This window comes from Ixodes scapularis, unplaced genomic scaffold, assembly GCF_016920785.2.
Source record: "Ixodes scapularis isolate PalLabHiFi unplaced genomic scaffold, ASM1692078v2 PGA_scaffold3__209_contigs__length_174095766, whole genome shotgun sequence".
Lineage (NCBI taxonomy): Eukaryota > Metazoa > Arthropoda > Arachnida > Ixodida > Ixodidae > Ixodes > Ixodes scapularis.
Genome location: NW_024609868.1, coordinates 144,044,067 through 144,065,214, shown reverse-complemented (window position 1 = coordinate 144,065,214; position 21,148 = coordinate 144,044,067). Strand labels below are relative to the sequence as shown.

The window sequence follows — 21,148 nt, the reverse complement described above, 5'->3', positions numbered from 1 at the left end:
CCACATACGTGGCTCTTTAATTTGTTTTATAGCCTTCGCCTATTTTTCCTGCAGCTCGTCCAATGAATGCTGTTGACTATTTCGAAAGATGGGAGAGTATGATCGTTACGGCGGGTTTCCTTGCTGTTGATACCTTCTTCTTCCTCAGGTAAGAGACAAAGCACGAAACACCATGGGAACGGCATTAAAGTAGCAATACACCATTTAAATGGAAAAGGCTTCCCGAAGCGATGTGCATGAAATATAACTAAGTGTTCCGTTATATTTAGTTCAAATGATTACCGAGCTTTGCCCCTAAAAAAAAGTGAAAGCCGTTTACAACTCCCTGTAACACCGAATTAGAGCGCAGCTCTTGAGGAGGAGGAGGGAAGGGTACTGGGGGGGTGAAGTGACCTGGGGGGGTCACGTGACCTTGGGGGGTCACGTGACGATGATGATGATGTCATCAGTGACGTCACTGATGACGTCATCAGTGACGATGACGATGCGGACTCCGATGACGTCATCAGCGATGATGACGATGACGATGCGGATGTCGGTGACGTCATCAGTGACGTCACTGATGACGTCATCTGTGATGATGACGATGACGATGCGGATGCCGGTGACGTCATCAGTGACGTCACTGATGACGTCATCAGTGATGATGACGATGACGATGCGGATGCCGGTGAGGTCATCAGTGACGTCACTGATGACGTCATCACTGATGATGACGATGACGATGCGGATGCCGGTGACGTCATCGGAGAGGTCACGTGACCTCGGCGGGGGTCACGTAACCCTGGGGGTGGTCACGTGACCTGGGGGATGTCACGTGACTTCGGGGGGGGGGGGGTCACGTGACCTCGGGGGGGGGGGTACGTGACCTCGGGGGGTCACGTGACCTTGGGGGTCACGTGACCTTGGGGTGACCTTGGGGGTTACGTGACCTTGGGATGACCTTGGGGGGGCCGCGTGACCTTGGGATGACCTTGGTTACGCCGACGCCGACGGCGACGGCGACGCCGACGGCGACGCTAACGGCGACGCCGACGCCGCTCAAGCCGGGAACGGGCCCCTAAGAGCTGCGCTCTAAAACAGTTTACACTGGCTAATATTTATTGTGTACAGGTATAATCACACTCAGCTACAACAAGCAGTCCGTGGTTTTTCCGTCCTCTCATCGCCGACATAGCAGGTGCGCTTACAAATACGCCGCATGCAGGGTGCAGTGAGCTTGTTCTTCCAAACTGCGCAACGTTTTGGAGCGCACTTTTTATGTGGGCGCTGGGAGGACAGGAAAACCCCGGACTGCCTGTTGTAGCGAAGTGTGATTAGGGGTACAGTCACATATGCTTGTCAGTGATTTACAGCACGTTTTTAATGCACGTTTAATTCAAATCGACACAAATGCGCTCTATATTGATTTGTGAAATGTATATATTAATAAACCGCAATTTGCTCACGCGCACATCGACTCTAACTTTGTCAAGATTAAAAACAAGAATATATATATATATATATATATATATATGCCAGAAACATTTGTATTTTTCTGGGGCCGAACTGAGAACTATAAAGTTGTAGAACGCTTTGGGAAACACCCAATTAGGCTGTTTGCTACATGATTCGCTATACACGCTTCTTTTTGTTAGCCTAACAAGAAAGATGGTAATGCCAAAGTTGCAAGCTAGTTGGACTAAAAATAACGATACTAATCCCCGGAGAAGGGGAACCAGGGGGACGAAGGACAAAACACAAATCTCCAAAGACAGCTAGGTGACTGGTGCGCGACTGACAAAAATCCGACAGGTCCTGCTATGAAGAGGTCCCTGGTTAGATACCAGGACCAGGCGATACCAGGATCAAATCACGTGGAAAAGCGCCCGCGCGTCGCGCTTGCAGCGCTCTCAGACCTGCTATGAAGGAACGAAGTCTGCCTTATCAGGGGCGCGCTGTGCGAGACAGGGCTTTGCGGCAGCAGGTGCTCGCGCTTATCTTCGAGGCCCACACACTAATATCACCAAAGCCCGAGCCCCACCATCGCACTCTAACGGGGAAATCATTCAAGTATTTACGAAATATTTTATCCCTGCAAAGTACTTAGAAACCTCCCTTTTATATGCGCGATGATAAGTTTTAAAAACATTGTGTTCCCAACTTCTTTACTTTATTGTGAAGATTCGCGATAAATGAAAAGGGATAAGGAAACTGAAACGCCCAAATGCATCTTGACATTTTCACTCGAAGACAAAGAAGATAAGATTGAAGCGCGCTTATTAGTCACCCATTGGGCTTAATTTTTGTTTGTTTGTTTGTTTTTGTTTTAGTGGGTATTTCCTGAATTATACAATAATCAAACAAAATCGTAACCGGGTGGTTGTTGGCGTCACTGCCATTGTCCGCCGATTTATAAGGTGAGTATCGGCTAATTTTTCAAGTCATCACCGCTTTTATACGATGGATTTCATCGTAAATTGTGATGTACAAAAAAAAATAATTTAGCAGATATTTCGACTGTTCAATTAAACATCTAATCAGCTCTACCGCTTACTTAACTCATCAAAAATCAACACTGACTGTCAGCAGTCAACCCCTGAACTGATTCAACGTCAATTAGATCTCTGGTAATACATTCTCCTAGGCTAGTTATTACAAGATCGGTCACTTATTTTAGAGTCAAAGGCTCGCTCTATTTTCAGGGCCACAGTTCCAATGTTCTTCATGATCATGTGCATGTATCTCCTGCCACTTATCGCATGGGGCCCCAATTCCAAGGAACTGTACGGAAAGTTTTATCATGACGTTAAAAATCATTGGCCTAATCTCGTACTTCAAGTACGGAACTTCAGAAAGGAAAGAAATCCCGTAAGTACATTTTCATTCAGCTCGGCACATTTTCGTGGTCCAAAATTAAAGGCCGCGCGTAGCCAAGTGTGAAACCTGAAAGGAAGACCTTAACATTGAGTCACTACTTAGCTAAGCGCTGATTTTTTCCTCATTGCGTTCTGGTCTCGTGTTACAACAGTTATTGTGATTCATAATTGACAGTATACCCGCTGAATTATTTTGTAAGGGATATACGCCAAATCGCAATATTTTATTCACGCCTCTTTGAAGCTTAATACAATGCGACATGATAACGAATGTTCGTATTTAAGCTTTTTGAACAATATTGCATAGATCATCAATACATCATCATCCGCATGACCAAAAATTTAAAAAGAAATGGTTTGAGCTGTAATGAGGAGATATGGACCATGCACTATTTGGGACTTCAGCGAAATCAACGCCGCAAAGCGGCAACACCTTGAAGCTCTAAAAAAAGATTTGTCACCACGGCTATTTGTTTTCGCTGTTAGGTTCACGTAGACAACAGAGTTTTACGAGCTTTACGTGCTTGTATATTATGATCCAGTTAGTAATCGCCGCTCAGAGGTGCCGCAATAAAATTAGGAATGAACACAGGCATCAATACCATAATGATGTGATATTTCCTTAATCTGGGAAATAAACGCAATGCACTCGTAATATATATGTTTTTGTTCGAAACTAGTAGTAAAACATTCCGACAGGTATAAACTTATAAAAACAAAAAACCACCGTAATATTCATCCGTTTTTTTTTTGTTTTTTTTTTTTTAATGAGGGTCTGTTTTTATATGTTAATTACAAAACAATACAATATCTTTCAGCATTAAAGACACTTTGATTATGATGACGACGTCGTGATAACGGAAGTGCAAGCCGACTCTTACGCCTGCGGAACATAGGAGAGCACCCGTTATTTGCGAATCGGCCGCTATTTGTAAAATATTGGTTGTGCTAACGAGTCATACAAACTGTCAATAACGCAAAAACAAACTTTGAAACGCTCTGCTTTGTTTTACATCAGTCTATATTTGCAGAGAGGCATATCCACAAATTAGCTCCTAATAAGAAGTAGGTTCATAATCAATATTTTACATAAATATAATTAGTTATCAGTAAGAACGCAGGCCTAACTTTTCAACCCTATTCCACGCCTTCGCCGACGTTTAGGACGAAGTGTGGCTAGATCGTGTTTCCGCTTCACACTCTAGACTCTTGAGAGTTCTCGACACAGCTGATACAATCACGCTTTCATTTGCGGAGAGAAAAGAGCGTTGCCTACGGTCCTGTAATCGGGAACATTCTAAACACATGGGTACCTCCGACTGACTGCACTGGTCATGCACGAGGCTTTTGAGGAGGTCGGCTCTAGTCCGCGCGAGATGTTCGGCAAATTGAAATAAAGACACCGCGAGAGGAAGCGCTTCCTCTCTTAGAAGAAACGTTGACATTGCGCTTATTCACTCAGTACCCTAAAATTACAATAGTTAACGAATAAATTGAAGCGGCTCATTCATTATTTCCTGGAAATGCTAACCCGAAAGCGTCGTTCGAAGCTTATCGGACAAAGTCAAGTCAAGCACTAATAAGCGCATTGATCTTCGAAAGGGCGACACTTTGTTGCATTACGTACGCTTTGCCACCCTATTTTCATAGCTGCCGCATCCCGAAATTTCGCACCCCTAATATGAACTAAGAGTTCGGCCAAATACGCAAATAAAAAGGGCGAAAGCCAAAAAACAAAATCGTTTAGAGCAAATATAAATGTGCGTGTTTTTTTTTTTGTTTTTTTTTGGGGGGGGGGGGGGGGCTTTTAATTATTACTTTTTTGCACTGACTGAAAAAGATTATCAAGGTTACAAAGGTTCTCTGTTTTTATATTAGCGAGTTTTAGTATTGCGTACACAAGCAAACGCAAGCGCTGCGCTTTTGCGTGAGCGTTGCCTGTTCCACAGTGAGCGTGTGCGGAGCCCAAACTGCGGTGTTGCATGGCGCGTTGCGTCGACGCGCTTGCGCGCAGTGTGGAGCACGCACCGCGAACGCAAACACACAGCGTTTGCATTTGCTCGTATACGCAGGACTACAACTCTCGATTGGGTCTCAATTCTACGCTGTAGTGCAGAAATATGAAAACAGAAATTCGCACGCAGGACGATTATACCGACTTCCTTTCAAAACCAAGAAGGGACAAACGTACTTACAAATTAAGAACTCAATGTCACGGCGCACTCCCTACACTTGATTGGATAAGCTGGCTAATGAACACGTATAAAACGACAGCAAACATCAGGAGCTGCACCTTCGACGCTAACCTAGTTGGTCTCTAGGCTCGTAACGACGGCTGCGATCTACTTAAAGATTAAGCGAACTATAGTCCAGCTTCTCACGTGACTCTGCCGAGTTGCCGCCGACTAGTGCCTTCTTGTGTGGTCTTGAACCGGCTTCGAAGGAATCATGAAAGATTATGGGGTCCGATTTTAATTAATATATTTCAACCAAAGGTCACTAAAAGAACTATATTTTCCTATTCGCGACTCCAGCGAAATCGACGCCGCGTAGCGGCAGCGCCGAGAAGCTCAGGAGAGGAGGTCGTTTCGACTCTGTCGTCTGCTATCGCTGCTTGGTTCTCGTAGGCAGCATAGAAACAAACATCGTTTCCCGTAAATATTTTTATGATTCCACAGTGACATTCCTACGCACTGACTAGAAGAAGGTTTCAACCGTCAAAAATTGCTTTTCTTTAAAATGTAACACTGATTCTACGCTGCAGTGCAGGAATTTGTGGTGGTCCGCGTGCTGAACGACGAAAACAGCCTCCTTTCGTCAGCCATTTTGCCTGAGCAGCGCGCCCTCTATTGTTTGCTGGAGTCGCGAAAAGTACGGAGTTGAGCATGCTAGATTAAAAGTAAAATGCATTCTTGTTCCCCATAAGAGAGAAATAAAAAAAAAACTAGTCCAAAGTGAGAATTATTTTCTTGCTCGTATAGGTCCCTAGAAAATTTGTCGGTTTACACAACACTGCAATTGCGCACCTTCGTGCAAAGTTGCAGTGTTATTGCTTGTGAAACCGAAATCAGATATTTGTCTTCAACGAGTAAATCACTTCGGTCCTTGCTGTATAGTAAATTGTTAACTGTGACGCCACAGACGCGAGATTTCTGTTTTACTACTTACCGAGTATTTTCACACACAAAAATAAATTTAAATGTTTCTTTGTAAAATACTTTTCTGAAAAATAAATAATTCTGAACAATTTAAAACAATGCTCGCTTCCTGACCAAATCTCCAATCATAAAATACGCTATTTTCTTAAGTTTCAAACTGTCTTCAGTGTGACTTTAAATCGTTTTGACAGCAAATCAATTCATGAGAACTCGTGTGTTTACTGGTCCAGATACATTTCTAACACAACGTGCCAATCATTTCTAAGCCTCGCGCCTATCTACGGCAGTGTTTCATATATTATACAAAGACAACTACAGCTACCGGTTCTCCGCCGTTGCGCGCACCATAAAAGATGCAAACGCGAGCAACAAGTGCACCTTCACAAGCCCCTGACATGGTAGGAAAATACGGACGTGCTCCTGTACTTTCTCGGCTGAGCAGGCACCCCAGACTTTATTTAGTTCAGGGGGCGCAGGGAAAAATCCGACTTGGTTATTGTTGACGAGAATCTCTTACACCATCCAGAGAGTCTCCCTCCCTCTCTTTCTTTCTCCCTTTTTTTCTTTCCTTCAAGCAGAGTGCATTCGCTAACAACGCGAGTACGAACAGAAAGAAGGGAGGATATGAAAGCGCGCTCTGACGTCGGAACACCCAGATCTGGTTGGAATGATTAAGGGGTAGCAGCAAACCTAGCTGTCTTTGTGTCTACTCACTGTTGGAACCTGTCTAATGCGAAGACCGTACGCCGGACGCCGACTTTTGGCATTTGAACACGTTTGAAAGGTGTGTTGATTCCAACCAGAGCTCGGTGTTCCTGACGTCCACTCTCCTCTCCTCCTCCCCCGGTTCCTAGTGGTATACGCAAGCTGTGAAGCTCACTTGGAAAACCAAAATAAAAATGATTCAACTCAATCACTTTTTTTTAAGGGTCCGCTTGTTCATACGTGGTTCCTCTCAACGGATTTTCAACTCTTCCTCGTAGCTGTTGCTGTTATTCAAGTACTGAAGAAGTGAGTTGCCTATTTGGCGTACCCCTAGCAATGCGCGATCAGCGAAGTCATGTTTCATAAACCCAAAATGTTTCCACCTAAAGGAGTTTATCGGGAAAATTTTGGTTTTTCTTCTACAGTGGCTAAACTAATTCGAAAAATTTAATTACTGCACGTTTCCTAAAAATGTAGAATTGTGTTTTACATGGGGCGATTTTCAGATAAAGTATTGAATCTAGGATGAGCGACGATCAAGTTCTTTTTTGCTTAATTTTACTTACTTGCAATGGAGCCATCTTACGCTGTGCCATGCAAAGGACGTTTCGAAAAGGCTATCGAAAGACAAAATTTACAAATTATGTTTGTTTTTTTTGTTTTCTAAATAACATTTTGATAGAATAAGAAACATATTTAGAAAGACTCAATGCCGTATCGTTTTATGCAGGAAACAGTCAGAGGTCCAGCTTCCTTCTTCTCTACGTTTATGCGCAAAATAATATGAAGGGCAGTGAACCTTTCTAATAAACGCGTTCACCTTCATTTGATCTTCAAAAAAGCGTCCTCAAACGAAGATTTTAATCCACATATGCGTGATATTTCCAGTTCTCCTCTTGAAAGATATACACCAGTGTAGGTATAGTCAGTTGCAGGTTAAGAAAAGTTTCCGAGGGAAAGGAGCGCAGGTGAGGAGAAAGCAGACGGAATGCTGGACAGGAGGAAACCACCTCCCCTCTTGAGCATTCCGTCTGCTTCCTCCTCCTCGGCTAGAAACCTTTTCTTAACCTGTCAGTGACTATAGTATCGCAATAAAAGTGAAGCATGAAAACTCCTCTATAGTTATGTATTACCTGCCTTTAGTATTTTTCAAGGTAGAACTTACAATTTGTTACGCGTGCATGTAGCCCTAGAAGCTTATTATAAATAGTTTTATTACCCAGCCCTTCGTTAAGTTACAAATGTTTTTAAAGCATGAAGTGCTTTTTATCGCTACCCCAAAACATATGCGTCCGTCCGTCCTTCCATCCGTCCGCCCGTGCATTTTCCGCTAAGGTTTGCGAGGAAACTGTCGGGACGTGACGTCACGTGACGTGTATACCTTGGAGAAATCGACGGCACGTAAATCTACGTAAACTCAGTTTCCCCGATAAATCTAGCGGAACAATTCACGTCTTGTGGTCACGACACCAATCCAGCTTTCCCGACAAGGGAGAAATCGACGTCACGTGACCTGACGTCACGTGACCTACATAAAAATTTAGTTTCTTCGCTAAATTTAGGGTGAAAATATACGTCACGCGACGTATCACTTCCCTCACCCCTCTCCTTCCTTTCCTCTCCTTCTCTTCCCGCCCCTTCCCCCAACTATCAACACTTCCTAGATAACCCTAGGCAATGTTGCCCCCAGAATGTTCCGCAGCATTTCGTGCATTGCAGGGCCCTGAAGGTATAGGTCACTGCCATTTATTTTATTCTCTTGTTTAGTTCAAGGTGGTGGATGCATTGTGTCTTCGGGATCCTTTCCCTAGCCAGCTGTTCCGTGGCAGCCTGGCAGGTGTATGGCACGACGCTCACGCCCTTCATGGTTGGGATGACGGAAGATTACCAGTATGTGACATTCATTATCAATATAATCTCAAGTATTGCAGTTTAAATATAATCTGAAATATCAGCGTATCGGTGATGGGACGACTAACAAATCGCACTTCGTCAGATACATCGTTTCTGTAAGCCCAGTTATAATATTTTAATTTTTGTATTTTGAAAAGGTAAGTGCTTTGATTTTCCCACTAATTAGCATAATATTTACATCTTATATTTATTGATGAAGCTATGTTGGTGATTTACATCAACTGGCCAACCCAGAGAAAATGCTCGCAGCACCAAGGACGCACCTAAAACACTAAAGAATGTCGCCTAAATGTGCGTTAATATGTTGAGTACCTTGGATTACATTGAATAATGTGTGCTCTCTAAATAAGGTAAAATACGGGTTTCTGTTTATTTGGGGAGTTGTACGCCATAGCCTTTGTAACCTGGCAAATCTGCTGCTCTCACAATATTAGTGCCCAATTCGTACCTGTTTATGGGAAGGATCATTGCAAATACTGCGCGACGTTGCTAGCGCGAGCACGTCACATCCTTTAGTCATTTTGCCTGAAAAAAGTACTAGTGCTTATATTATATTACAACCAGACTTGTACCGTACGCATTACAAGTAATCAAATTACTTTTAATCGATTACTTTTTGGAGTAATTTTGTAATCAGTTGATTACTTTTATTAGGCAGTAATCACAAGAGTAATCTGATTACTTTTTGAAGTAATAAAATTACTTGTAACCGTTACAATTTGTCCACGGGCACACGGCTTTTTTTTTTTGTAGCCGTTACAATTTGTCCCCCGGGCACACGCCTTTCTTTTATGAAATGACAGAAATAAAATTTGCTTTTGTTTTTTCGAACGGAAAAAAGAAAGATTTTTGCGGAGCTGTAGGAAACGAACTCAATCTCTTTGTATGTTCAGTTTCTGTGGAATGTCCGTTTTTATTTTTTTTTCGAGCTGGGAGTGGGAGTGGGAAGCCCCAGGGAAGCCACAGTGCGTGACAAAGGCTATTCAGGGCGAAGTTTCAGGAAGCAGAATGTAGCTTTGTGATTCCTTCGTTCAAACTAGCCCCCTCACGCACACACACACAGAAATAAAAGAATAAAAAAATCCTGCTTAGGGTACCTACTCGCAGCCCGTAGGAGAACCAGAACCGAAGAATGCCTAAAGCGGATGCAAAATATAACAAAGGGAGTTGAAATATTTCCCTATTTCCCCTACGTGGTCTTTGTGACAAGCAATGTTTCGAGTTGAGAAGTGGTCGGGGCGATCTTTTCCGCTAATGGATACTACACATGATCCGTTTCAAGTCCTGGAGCTGCTGCTCTTTTGTATAACATGCGAGTTCATCCACATGTGAATAATAAAATGAGCGACGCAAACTTTGGGCGACAACCCTTGCTCAAGCTTAACAAGATCTAGAACCCCCCCCCCCCGCTTCCCCCCCCCCCCCCCGCCCACACACACACTGGCGAACGCCCAAATCATTAAACGTCTTCAAACGAATTCTATGCTTGTGTCCACATTGTGAAGTTGCAACGACCACGAAGAGGGAGCCAGTTTTCCTTCTTCAATACTTGTGCAAATGTGAAATATAGGTTGGAAGTAGTTCATTGTTATGAGCGCTAAAGATGTGTCTTCACACAATAAAGAAATCGGAAAAGTAACGATTATTTCTTTAAGTAATGTCCAATTACTTTTGCCGTCGGGTAATCAAGTAATCTAGTCGAATATTTTTTAGCCAAGAGTAATAGTAACTGTAATCGATTACTTTTTTTAGTAACGTGTACAAGACTGATTACAACTAAGTTTAATTTCCCAATTGTGCACTTTCCTCTACACAATTGTTTAGTTCGCGAGAAGTGTCGCTATATTCCCTCTACTTTTCTGTAATTAGTTTTTCTCGACCACAAAACAAATGTAACATGTTTGGCAGCAGTTATGACTTTTTTCTTCATTTATTTGTCAATATTCACAAATGCCTGCCGTTTAGAGATGCACATGCTTTTCGTGAACAGCACACCTTACTCGGCTGCATTTTAGAGTGCACAGTTTAAATTCATAAGCCTGGACGATATTTTTGCCAACTACGCAGAAGTCGTGGTATTCGATGTTAATGTGGGGTTTTAAATTGGGCCCGCTGGTAACAGTTGAACATGGTGAAATACAGTCTCAGGAAAACACGGACGACGCAGAGGGAGCTAACACGAAAGTGCAAAGAAAAGGCAAAGCATGTTTGCTGGTCTTTTCGCCTGCGCTCTAGGAAGACGATGCTTGACTACAGCTCCACCCACTGAAAAATAGTAAAACGCGGTATCGCCATTTCATGCCATGGATCGGTGCTCAAGGGGTCGTTCGTGCACTCGATCGAAGACAGTTTCACTGGGCAGATGAATAGACTGAGGATGTCGGGGTTTCCGTTGGGCCTTTTGGCTTACGTAGCGGGCTTCACTTTGAAACAAGCAGAACGTGCAGAGAAGAGAAAGGCAGGTGAGTAAAGAAGTCGAATGGTGGTATTCCCCTTCCTTGATCGCCTTTCCCACAACCTAAAACTGGTCGGAAGTCGGTACGGGGTCCCTGTTGCGTTCTCAGCGCCAGAAAATATGAGCCAGGTACGCACGAGAGTTAGTGATGGCGCTTGAAAACATCCAAAAGCTAAGAAAAAAAAGAAGAAAAAAACATCGAAAACCGTTTGTGATTTGTATATAAGGTGTCGCCTACCGGATACCCCTGCCGTTAGGAAGGTTCTATGTACGCCAGAGAGGAAGGTGTTTAAATGAAAGGTTGAGAAAGCACGCTTGCTCCCTCGGGGCTACGGTCGGAGGATTCATACCGCTACATTGCAAGGATTGTTTATGTCTCCCCTCCTTTGATGACGTGGTTGTTGTGGGTAGACACCGAGATAGACTGACTCGAGAAATAACTGAAGCATTCTTTACTTCTTCCTTTGCAGACAGATGTGTCAATGAGCCATTGGTAGCGTTTTCTGAGAAAGAGATAACGTACCTTCGGACTACCATGAGTGCCAATTTGTAAGGCGCCATAGTTTCCTGGTAGGCGTGTGTTTTATTTTGTGCGTGTGTACTCGGTTTAAGAAGTTTCAGTTGTTTTCTTTTCATATAATAAAGTTTAGTTGCAAGTCAGCCGTTGTCCAATCGTGTTTGCTTCCTCTTCGTCTTCCATGTATTCCTCAGGCTGTATTTCATCACGTTCAAGCATTTTATGTTCCTTAAGTAAACTTAGTCATCAAACAAAAAGACAAAAAAAACACGTGAGTGATAAACGCGAGGCAGCAACGAAGCCAAAATGAGCAAAATTATTTAAAGCTCACCGATCCCTTCTTGCCAAAAAAAAAAGGTGATCATAAAAATGCATATAGCATTTCTGGGTTGAAAACCAAATTAAAAAAAAAAAACGGAGCTTCTATTTAGGGCTACGATATAAATTCTATATGTTGTTTATATTACTCATATTTATTTTGGAAGGATGAGCATATCCACGGCACAACGCAAGTTCGCCAAAGCCTTCAAGAACTTGCATGACTAGAACAAAGTTGCAGATGTACCGTTATAAGTATATAAATAAAAGAAGGAAGTCTCAGAATACGCAATCGTTCACTTGAACCCTCTTTACAGTTGGAACAAATATTTTTGCTGCTTTTTTGCTGCTTTTGTGAAAGGGGTGCTAAGGCTTCGACTGAAACAGTCGAAGCATTAAGCACATATTACAAAAAAACAGCAAAAAATGTAATCAATCCAAAAAAACCTGGGAGATTACACCAAACATCATTTAATTGTTTCTCCTAAGGTTCCAGGTCGCGGGGCTTTTCCAGGTGCAGTGTGAGGCACTCAATATGTGAAAAAACCAAAAACACTCTTGAAAGCAAAGATGGCGAGCAGAATTCGTCACGGTCACTTTGTGCTATATCAGAAAGAAACATGTTCTGAGCAAGAGACGTGGTGTCATCGTTATCACCTAGCAAAGAAAAAATAAAAAAAAACAAGAATATAGCCTTTGTGAGTAGTTATAAAAAATTTCAAAAAACACACATGACGCAATTGTCAATTTTCATAGGAATTCCTTGGTATATGAAACATGTCGAAATCTCTTTACTGCGCTTTTTTTTCCTGGAAGCGAAATCAAGCAAATAACGAGGTATACAGACAATTTCAGAAGCGTGGAACGACACCCGGTTCTTGCCATAACGGGTGTAATATAGGGGGCAAGCAACCGTGAAGCCGTTCATAATTGTTTTATGCTGGGATAATTCATTCTTTTTTTTTAAGTCATCATTTAAGTAGAGGTTAATGACTACCGTTTCAACAACGGTCGACCTTGTGCACTCTACAAACACAAGGGGCAGACCAGCGAAGTTATGCACTCCACTGTCGGACATATGCACTTTACGAACAACAGACCAGCGAAATACAAACATGTATGTAAACTCACGAGAAATTTAGTGAGTGTAAACCAAGTTTCTCTAAATGAAGCAATCTGTACTCCGTCCAAATTTGAGGATTCTATGCGCGAGTCAAATTATTAGCACGCATATAGGCATATGGTAGCGAATAATTCGGGAAAATATTTTAGATGTCGAGTAGCGTAAAAGACGGGATATTTGACCAACGTGATAATATTTTCGCATATTGATTACATTACCATAAAATTAAACCAAAAAGTGAAAGCCGTTTACAACTCCCTGTAACGCCGAATTGGAGCGCAGCTCTTGAGGAGGAGGAGGGAAGGGTACTTAGGGGAGGGTAGACCCCTCCTCCTCCTCCTCTTTCTCCTCCTCCTCCCATCATTCTTTAATATGCTCTGGGGGGGTCACCTGACGTCGGAGGGAGGGGGTCACGTGACCTCGGGGGGGGGGGGGGGGGGTCGCGTGACCTCGGGGAGGGGGCCACGTGACCTCGGGGAGTCACGTGACCTTGGGGAGGTCACGTGACCTTGGAGGGTCACGTGACCTTTGGGTAACCTTGGGAGGGGTCGTGTGACCTTGGGGGGTCACGTGACCTTGGGGTGACCTTAGTTACGCCGACGGCGACGCCGCTCAAGCCGGAAACGGGCGCCTAAGAGCTGCGCTCTAAAATCATGAGTCATTCTACTCTGTCATGGTGGATGACCAGCGAAGCTGTTTAGCACACGACACAGACCCGCCCCCATGAGCCGAAGTAAACTAGACACACGTGACGGGACCACCACCCGGCGGAAAGTAGACACGCGCGCCGTGACCGCCACCCCGGGAAAGCGGAAGGAAAGGAAACTAGGCACGTAAGCGCTTGGAACGACGACAAAGAGTGGGCGGTGCGAGTGTAGACGTGGCCGGCGCGGGTCGCACAGTGGCAAATCTTTGAGAAACCTTTATTATCTACCTGAGGGTCTACTTATCTTGAAAATGGTGCCTATTGATAACTAATCTACTGAATAGACCTATTTCTAAATTACTCCAGTATCAAGGAGAATGCAGGGAATGGTGTTCCACGCACCGCACGTGCCGGCGGCTGCAGCAGTAACTGTTCTAAAGCATAAGCCTAAAAGAATGGCATCTTGCACGCGCGTTTGTCAACGCATTAATTTGGTTATTTACTTCGAATCTTTTATGCGGGGAAGGCGTGCGCGTGCGGCGGTGCGAGCGTAGAGTGTTTGGTCACGCACACGAAAACTCAACGGAACACTAGCCATAAACAGCTTCTCTGTAAAAATGTCAAGGAATATAAAGGGTGCAAGGTATGCCTATGCGCTAATAAATAAACTTCAATATTTCAGGATTACAATGGACACCCTCAACGAGTACTACATGTTGCCATTCTATCACGGAGTATGCTACTTCTCTGGATGTATAACATTCCTGCTTGTTCAGAAATTTCATGATGTCAAAATGTCAAACGTAAGTTCATCCTTATTTTTCTTGCTGGGTCATAAAATATTTGAATGAATCAAGAACTTTAGTTTCACCAAAAACATGCCGATAAGAAAAATTTTATGCCTCATTATTTTGTATTAGCGGAGTGGCGTTTAATAAAAATATTTCCATATAATTTAAAAAAAAACGTTCAACCAAGCTCTAATTAAAGACACAACCTTTTGTGGCCTACCCAACCTCTTCTGCAGGGGTGACTGTGGAAATTGCCGCAGAAGAGCAGCATTTTATTTTTTGTCTTTTTCTACGGGGGTACATTTCTCTTTGGGTCGGCGATATCGCAAAGCCCGTTGACGTAAAGGAGTGTTAAAGTGCTGATGGGACATTTTTTATGCTTCCTGGGATATTATGAATGTGCCATAATTTCAAGAAAAGGTTGTGTGGTTAGTTTCAACCTCGAAAATTACTGGCGCACAAAAATACACAAATACGTGAAGTCAAAATTTGCGTTCAAATCAACAATCGCTTATTAATTCATGATTCAGAGTAGTACCAGAGCGGCAAATTACTTTGAAATAACGTTATATTTGTAGAACGATTCTTATAAAAAATACTTTTATAAGTTCTTTCGTGGTAAATTGTATCAATCTCTTCTGAAACAAAGTCTAAAAAGGTTGTTAACAGCATTTACTAAGAAATAAAATATTAAGGTCCCTTTTGGCAGGTTTACACATCATACTAACGAAAGACATCATTCACACCACAGTTAAAGAATATTCGATTAGTTTAGATTACGCTTGGTTCATTTCACGAAGAAGCGAAACCTCATTGACTTTTCTTATAATAAAGCCTTAACCAGAAAGAGGTTAGCTGAAGCAGAATTCTAACCCCGCCAACTGGGGTTTCGTAAGCCGCTAGTTAAACTCGGTGCCAACTAGATTACTGAACTAATCATAAAGTATAAGTTTTAGTACTTCCATACATTGAAGTAATTAAGATACAGCGTCGACTACGAACTTGTCTTTAGCGCGTTCAAATCTATTTCTAGTGCGATTACTGATTCGCCCGAGACTTTATATGTATGAAATATTTTATACTTCTTACGTCACAGTATTTCTTCTTTTTTTTTTCAAAAGAGTTTTTACGCCACCTCCTAAATAACAAGGTCATAATGCTACATTTTCTACGCAACCTACAGGAGGCCATCATGGGACAAAAATTTGAGGCGAGAACTGCGTCAACGTTCGTTCGTCTGAGACTCGTTCTTAATTAGTGAGGAGGGTAGTAACAGTCAAAAACTCACACAGCACTCGCGTTCAACCTCTTCTTTCCGCTTGTATCCGGTAGTTGATGTAAAGAATTAAACACTGCGGCCCTGTTTTGTATGAAGTATAGGTTCCTACGCAAGCACCTTTGCCAAGACGAGTTACTACACAAAATTTCATGTTATCAAGTAATAAAAAAATAAGGTGGAAAACACTCCCAGGTAAAACTTTCATCAATCCCAATTTTTCCAAGGACTCCAACATCCCGAGTCATAATGCGAAAAGGAAAAACGATACACTTTACATTAGCTTTAGTCGAGGGTAAGGTGGAGTGCTGCGGAGTGAGCACCCTTGAATATTTTCTAATCTCATAGGACAAACAAAGCAAAGCTTATCCTCAACATCAATTGCGAAACAACCTTGTATGAGCTTCTCCTCACGTTACCAGCAACAGTGGGTATACGAGGGGGAACCCAAACAAAAATGCAGAAATTATTCTTGTTCAATCGCGTTGTTGTTGTATTTACACGTTCAAATTTTAGTTACCTTTAAACCGCCTTTTGCCTGCTGCCATATCCTTGCCGAAGGGTTCTTTTTAACGCTCTAGGCAGCCTTGATACTCGTCGAGCTTTATGCCCTGTTTTGCTTCCACCGCTTTGTGTTTCATTTTTTCCAGATCGGCAAACTGTTTCCATTTGAAAACATATTTTTAAATCCAGGGGAGGAAACGTCATACGTGGCGAGGTCCGGTAAATAGCGAGGTTGGGGCACGGGGGGTCACGCCGTATTTTGGTAAAAACAGACACTTGAGGTCTACGCAGGCGCGTTGTCATGGTGGACGAATCAGTCTCCTGTTTGCCACAACCTGGGTTGTGATCTTTCCCACTCCGCGAATGTTCAACACCTTTTTTTACGAAAAACGGCATGGTCCAACACCCGACATCCGACTTCGTCCTGTGGGACTCTTTTGTTTCCCTGGATAAAAAAAAGTTAACAAAGGAAATCGATTTCCGGATGTGGAAGAGGTGAAACAAAAAACGGCAGGAGCGGTGAGAGGCATTTAAGTAGATGAGTTCAAAGGCTGTTTGGAGCATTGACAAAATGTCTCGACAAAAGTATCGCATCAGTTATCAACTTGAAATCCAAAAGAATAAATTCACGATTTTGTAAGAAAACAAATTCGTTTTTTTTGGGGGGGGTCCCCCCTTGTATATGCTTTTTATTCAGCTAGACAGAAAACTAACTTTATTTTATTTGCGTCTCTTGCCAACATTTCCCACGACACTTGACATTCAGGTATAAGTGCGGCTGCTATTCGTGAACCAGCCAGATCTCACACTGATTGAAACGCCAAAAAACATCGTTTGCCGTGGAAATATACAGAGCGTTTTTAGCCTTTCTGAAAACATTAAAATACCAACTTTAGATATCAAATTTTTATCCATGGCTGCCACCAAAAAAGAGGCAAAGTGAGTTAATTTGTGAGCTGAAAACTTCGAGGAGACTTCCATTCACTTTTTCAAATTTAATTTTAGTATAATAATGATCTTCGAGAATTGACACTCGACCAGAATACTGCCTAAACTTGGTGTAAAGTTTTGATTAAAAAAATAGTGACAGATACGGAGCGAGAAATGGCAACCTGGTATATGGCTTTAAACTTATAGCAAGTGGGCAAAGAGCAACACTGATGTCCAGCTGTTTGACTTCCGCCCGCTGCGCAAACGAAGACTGCTGCGATTGCGTTAATTTTTTTTCTGTTTAGTTTAGGTTTGAACTCGTGTAGAGGGACGACATTTCTTACCCCTTGGCGCCACCACAACGTTTTGAAAAATTCGGCTGCAATGCAATGCAGTACAGAGCAATACAAACCAATCTTTATTTGCTTCTTATTCTCCCGAAGATAAAAACTTAGAAGGTTAATAAAGCTATTAGTTAATTGGCAAACTACCTACCTATTTTACTTTCTCCTATCGTTCACTATGGTCACCAACCCGTACATTGCCTACACATTGTTCCTTGCTATTATTTTTATTTTTATGTATTTCGTTGTACACACGCGGTTGTTATGTTGAGAGAATTCGTTGTGGTACGTAAATTTCCTCTTCGAGTAATTAACAACGTTAGTGCCAAAAAGCTGCGGAAAGACGGGTTTAGACCAAGAAGGACGACCCAGTGTGTTTATAGCAGTCAAATACATTGTTGACATGACTTGCCCTGAGACACAGGGAAAAAAGAAAAGAGGTTCTGGGTTGTCCCTTTTTCATGTGACCTGTTTTCCTTCCTCTGTCTTGGCCTTATGTCTACCTTTCATCCGCTCGTCTTCACGCTTACTGTTCCTTTAGAATAAATTGTCCCGTAAACTGTATGTAAATAATGCCCATTGTCCCTTATTTTTACAATTATATTGCCACGGAATTCGTTTTGAAACTACACAGGCGTTCCACAAACTCATGAGCAACCATAGCAGACTTTCAAGCAGCAGGATTCTGGCGGCTCTTGTAACTGAAACCAAGTTCCGTGCCGTAACCTCCTAAACCTGTTATTTCGTTTTTAGTTCGTTCATTAGAATGGCTTCACTCGTCTTTATATTTAATGTTATTATTTCTTTACATCTTGAGGCACTTAGGATTTTTAGAAAAATCAAACTCTGATAAACATAAAATTTGAAGTTATTGGGCATTTAACAGAAGAATATGCGGTAAATGTGTTGTATCTGTTTGTGGATAAAATCCGTTCTTAAACAAAGGCGTGGAAACAAAACTGCATCCTTTTGTCTAGACTCTTTTTAATAATAATAATAATAATAATATTTATTTGCGTACAAAAATCTGATCCTGAGTGGCGTGCACGGCTGTGCAGAAAGGTTAAAACCCGTACGAGAGTGCGCCTGCCAGCCCGCCACCAAGGATTTAAAAAAAAGAAAAACACGCACAAGCACACGCACACATATACCAAATTTGTACACAGGGCCGTAACCCAAAATGTTTTAAAAGAAAAATGAGGGTGAAATGTAGAGTGTAAGTTGACTCCCTCGTATACCTATGAGAACACACACACTACACTACACCACTGTTATGACGCCTGCTGCTGTAGGTGCTTTGAAAACAAGCGACCCACATCGACCATTTCGACTCTCCCTTCATATTTATTTACGTCACTTATGCTCGCTGCACATAATCTAAAAATGGTATTCTTGTTTCGTATTAGCCAAGACCCTCCCTAAGCAAATGTCAATTATAAAGTATTACATTGCTTTAATTTCAGTTATAAGATTATTGTTAAAACGTTGATTAGACACGAGAGTACACTAACGCTTAAAGAACACACCTCAAACAAGTGGTGTCCTTTCGATATTAAAGAAATCACTACGTGCAGTGCCTCGTTTATTTCAGGTACACCAGGCGCTCTGGTGGTGTTTCGGCTCAACATGCGGTCTCTACTGCCTCTTCATGAAAGTGGATTGGTATCGAAGCCGAAATCCAACAACTGAATTAGGGAAACTGTGCTTCGCGTTTTTCGACCGAATCCTCTGGTCTGTCAGCATTGCCTGGATAATATTTGCCTGTAGCACAGGCAAAGGTGGTGAGTCCCGAGGTGCAATTCAAAACCCTTACATATGTTTGTAATGGATTCTACATGTTTCAGATTAACGTATTTTTATTTCTATTTCAGAAAATCTGATGTTTCATAGCTATTTGTTTTAACAGGTCATTCTGTTTGACTTTTTATGTCTTACTTTTGGATTACTTAGTCGTGAGCTTGAATTTAATGTATACTATTTTTGGCCGCCAAAATAGAGAAAGCTTACTACCTTTATTAAATCTGGCTCCTACTGTCCTATTCAACGGCCGTTTACGAGCACTCGATTATTTATTTAATGCAATCTTTTTCTGCGTGCACACCATAATAGACGTAGTTTCTCAAAAAACAAATTGTTTTGTGAGGAACAACGTGTATTTAAGCAGAAACCAGTGTATTTAAATGAGAACAAATATATTGAGGGAATTTATGAGCCCGTTCTACACTCTAAGATATCACTTTTTACGTGCATTTAGTGCTCTTGTTTTCTATTTTGCGCTCTCGGCGCGTTTTGTATTTAATCTTGTAACCACTTTATTGTTCGTAGCTCTGTTGGAGGTATGAATCATATTCTCTTTTTTTGTGTGTGTGTGTGTGTTTGTTCCTCCCTGCCACGGCCCCACGGGCCAGCAGTATGTACAAATAAATAATAAATAAATAAATAAATAAATAAATAAATTCCTTCGCGTCTACTTACCCGCAAAACACTCGAAGACACAATCTCTGCTATCCACGAAATCAGCTCAGCGAATGATGAGGCGGAACATCTGTTTAGACCTCAAAATTAAGTCTGCGCTGTGGCATTACGCAAATGCTAACATAGCGCTTTGCATTGAATAATGCCGCAGCGCAGACTTCATTTTCAAGTCTAAACAGATGTTTCGCCTCATCATTCGCTTAGCTGATTTATTATATCAGAGAGATTGGTTCTTTAAATGTTTTCCGAGTAAGTACACGCGCAGGCATTTCTTAGAGTGCAGCTTCTAACACGTCGGTCAAGAATCGTTTGTTCGTCCTCGCAGGCATCCTAAACAGGTTCCTGTCGTGGGGCGCCTTTGCGCCGCTCAGCAAGCTCTCTTTCGGGGTCTACCTCATCCATATGCCCTTTCTGGAATTGCAAAGCCACATCGCACGGGAAAGAAGCTTCTTTTCTCATTTTACGCTGGTAAGAAGTCAAATCTGTTTCTTGAACTTTGGGAGTTTAAAAGAGTGCCACGGAGAGTTAGACCAACAAGACATCCAAGCATATCTAGAGTGCACGTTCCTTTCTGATCCACGAATGTAACCTACAATTATATTTTTGTAAGCTGATGGTGCCATATAAAAAAACATAACACAGTAAAACAATATTTGTGGTACAAAAATACACGTGTTTGATATAATATCGCGAAAACCATGTACATCCTATATTTAAATGTTTATTTGTCAAGAGGCAATCACTTCAACCTTAGTTTTTTTTTGGAAGGTGCCTCGGCCTTGTATTACACTCATCCCTTCGGCGAGACTTACCCTCCGAGCCTCTGTATTTTATTAGGAAAATAAAGGGATGTTTGCTACACATTTTGCAGTAAAATTCAATATCGTACTGCTCCTGGCGCCGTCTTGTTAATGTATTCGTGTTTTAGTACTTTCACTTTTTTATAAATAAGAAAACTACCGCCTTTGTTCATGTTATTACAATGTATTTACTTTTTTACTTCTTTTTGCAAATTACTCTCATCATTTTATTGTTTTTTTTCTTTATTTTTTTTATTCAATGTATCGTGCTCTGGACTTATTTCTAGGGTACTCGTCAAACAGCAATCATGTTGAGTTCCAATCCTTTGTTCTC

General features: G+C 42.0%; 1 protein-coding gene across 1 annotated transcript in view; it reads left to right on the top strand.

Moving 5' to 3' along the window:
* LOC115324826 (nose resistant to fluoxetine protein 6) overlaps positions 1 to 21,148 on the top strand; it is a 107,093-nt gene that overhangs the window by 83,950 nt on the left and 1,995 nt on the right. The window contains exons 5-12 of the mRNA XM_042292900.1: positions 55 to 148; positions 2,313 to 2,399; positions 2,685 to 2,850; positions 6,945 to 7,027; positions 8,489 to 8,611; positions 14,377 to 14,497; positions 19,131 to 19,320; positions 20,340 to 20,482. Coding sequence (XP_042148834.1) covers positions 55 to 148; positions 2,313 to 2,399; positions 2,685 to 2,850; positions 6,945 to 7,027; positions 8,489 to 8,611; positions 14,377 to 14,497; positions 19,131 to 19,320; positions 20,340 to 20,482 — 1,007 coding nt within the window. The remainder of the gene's footprint in view (positions 1 to 54; positions 149 to 2,312; positions 2,400 to 2,684; positions 2,851 to 6,944; positions 7,028 to 8,488; positions 8,612 to 14,376; positions 14,498 to 19,130; positions 19,321 to 20,339; positions 20,483 to 21,148) is intronic.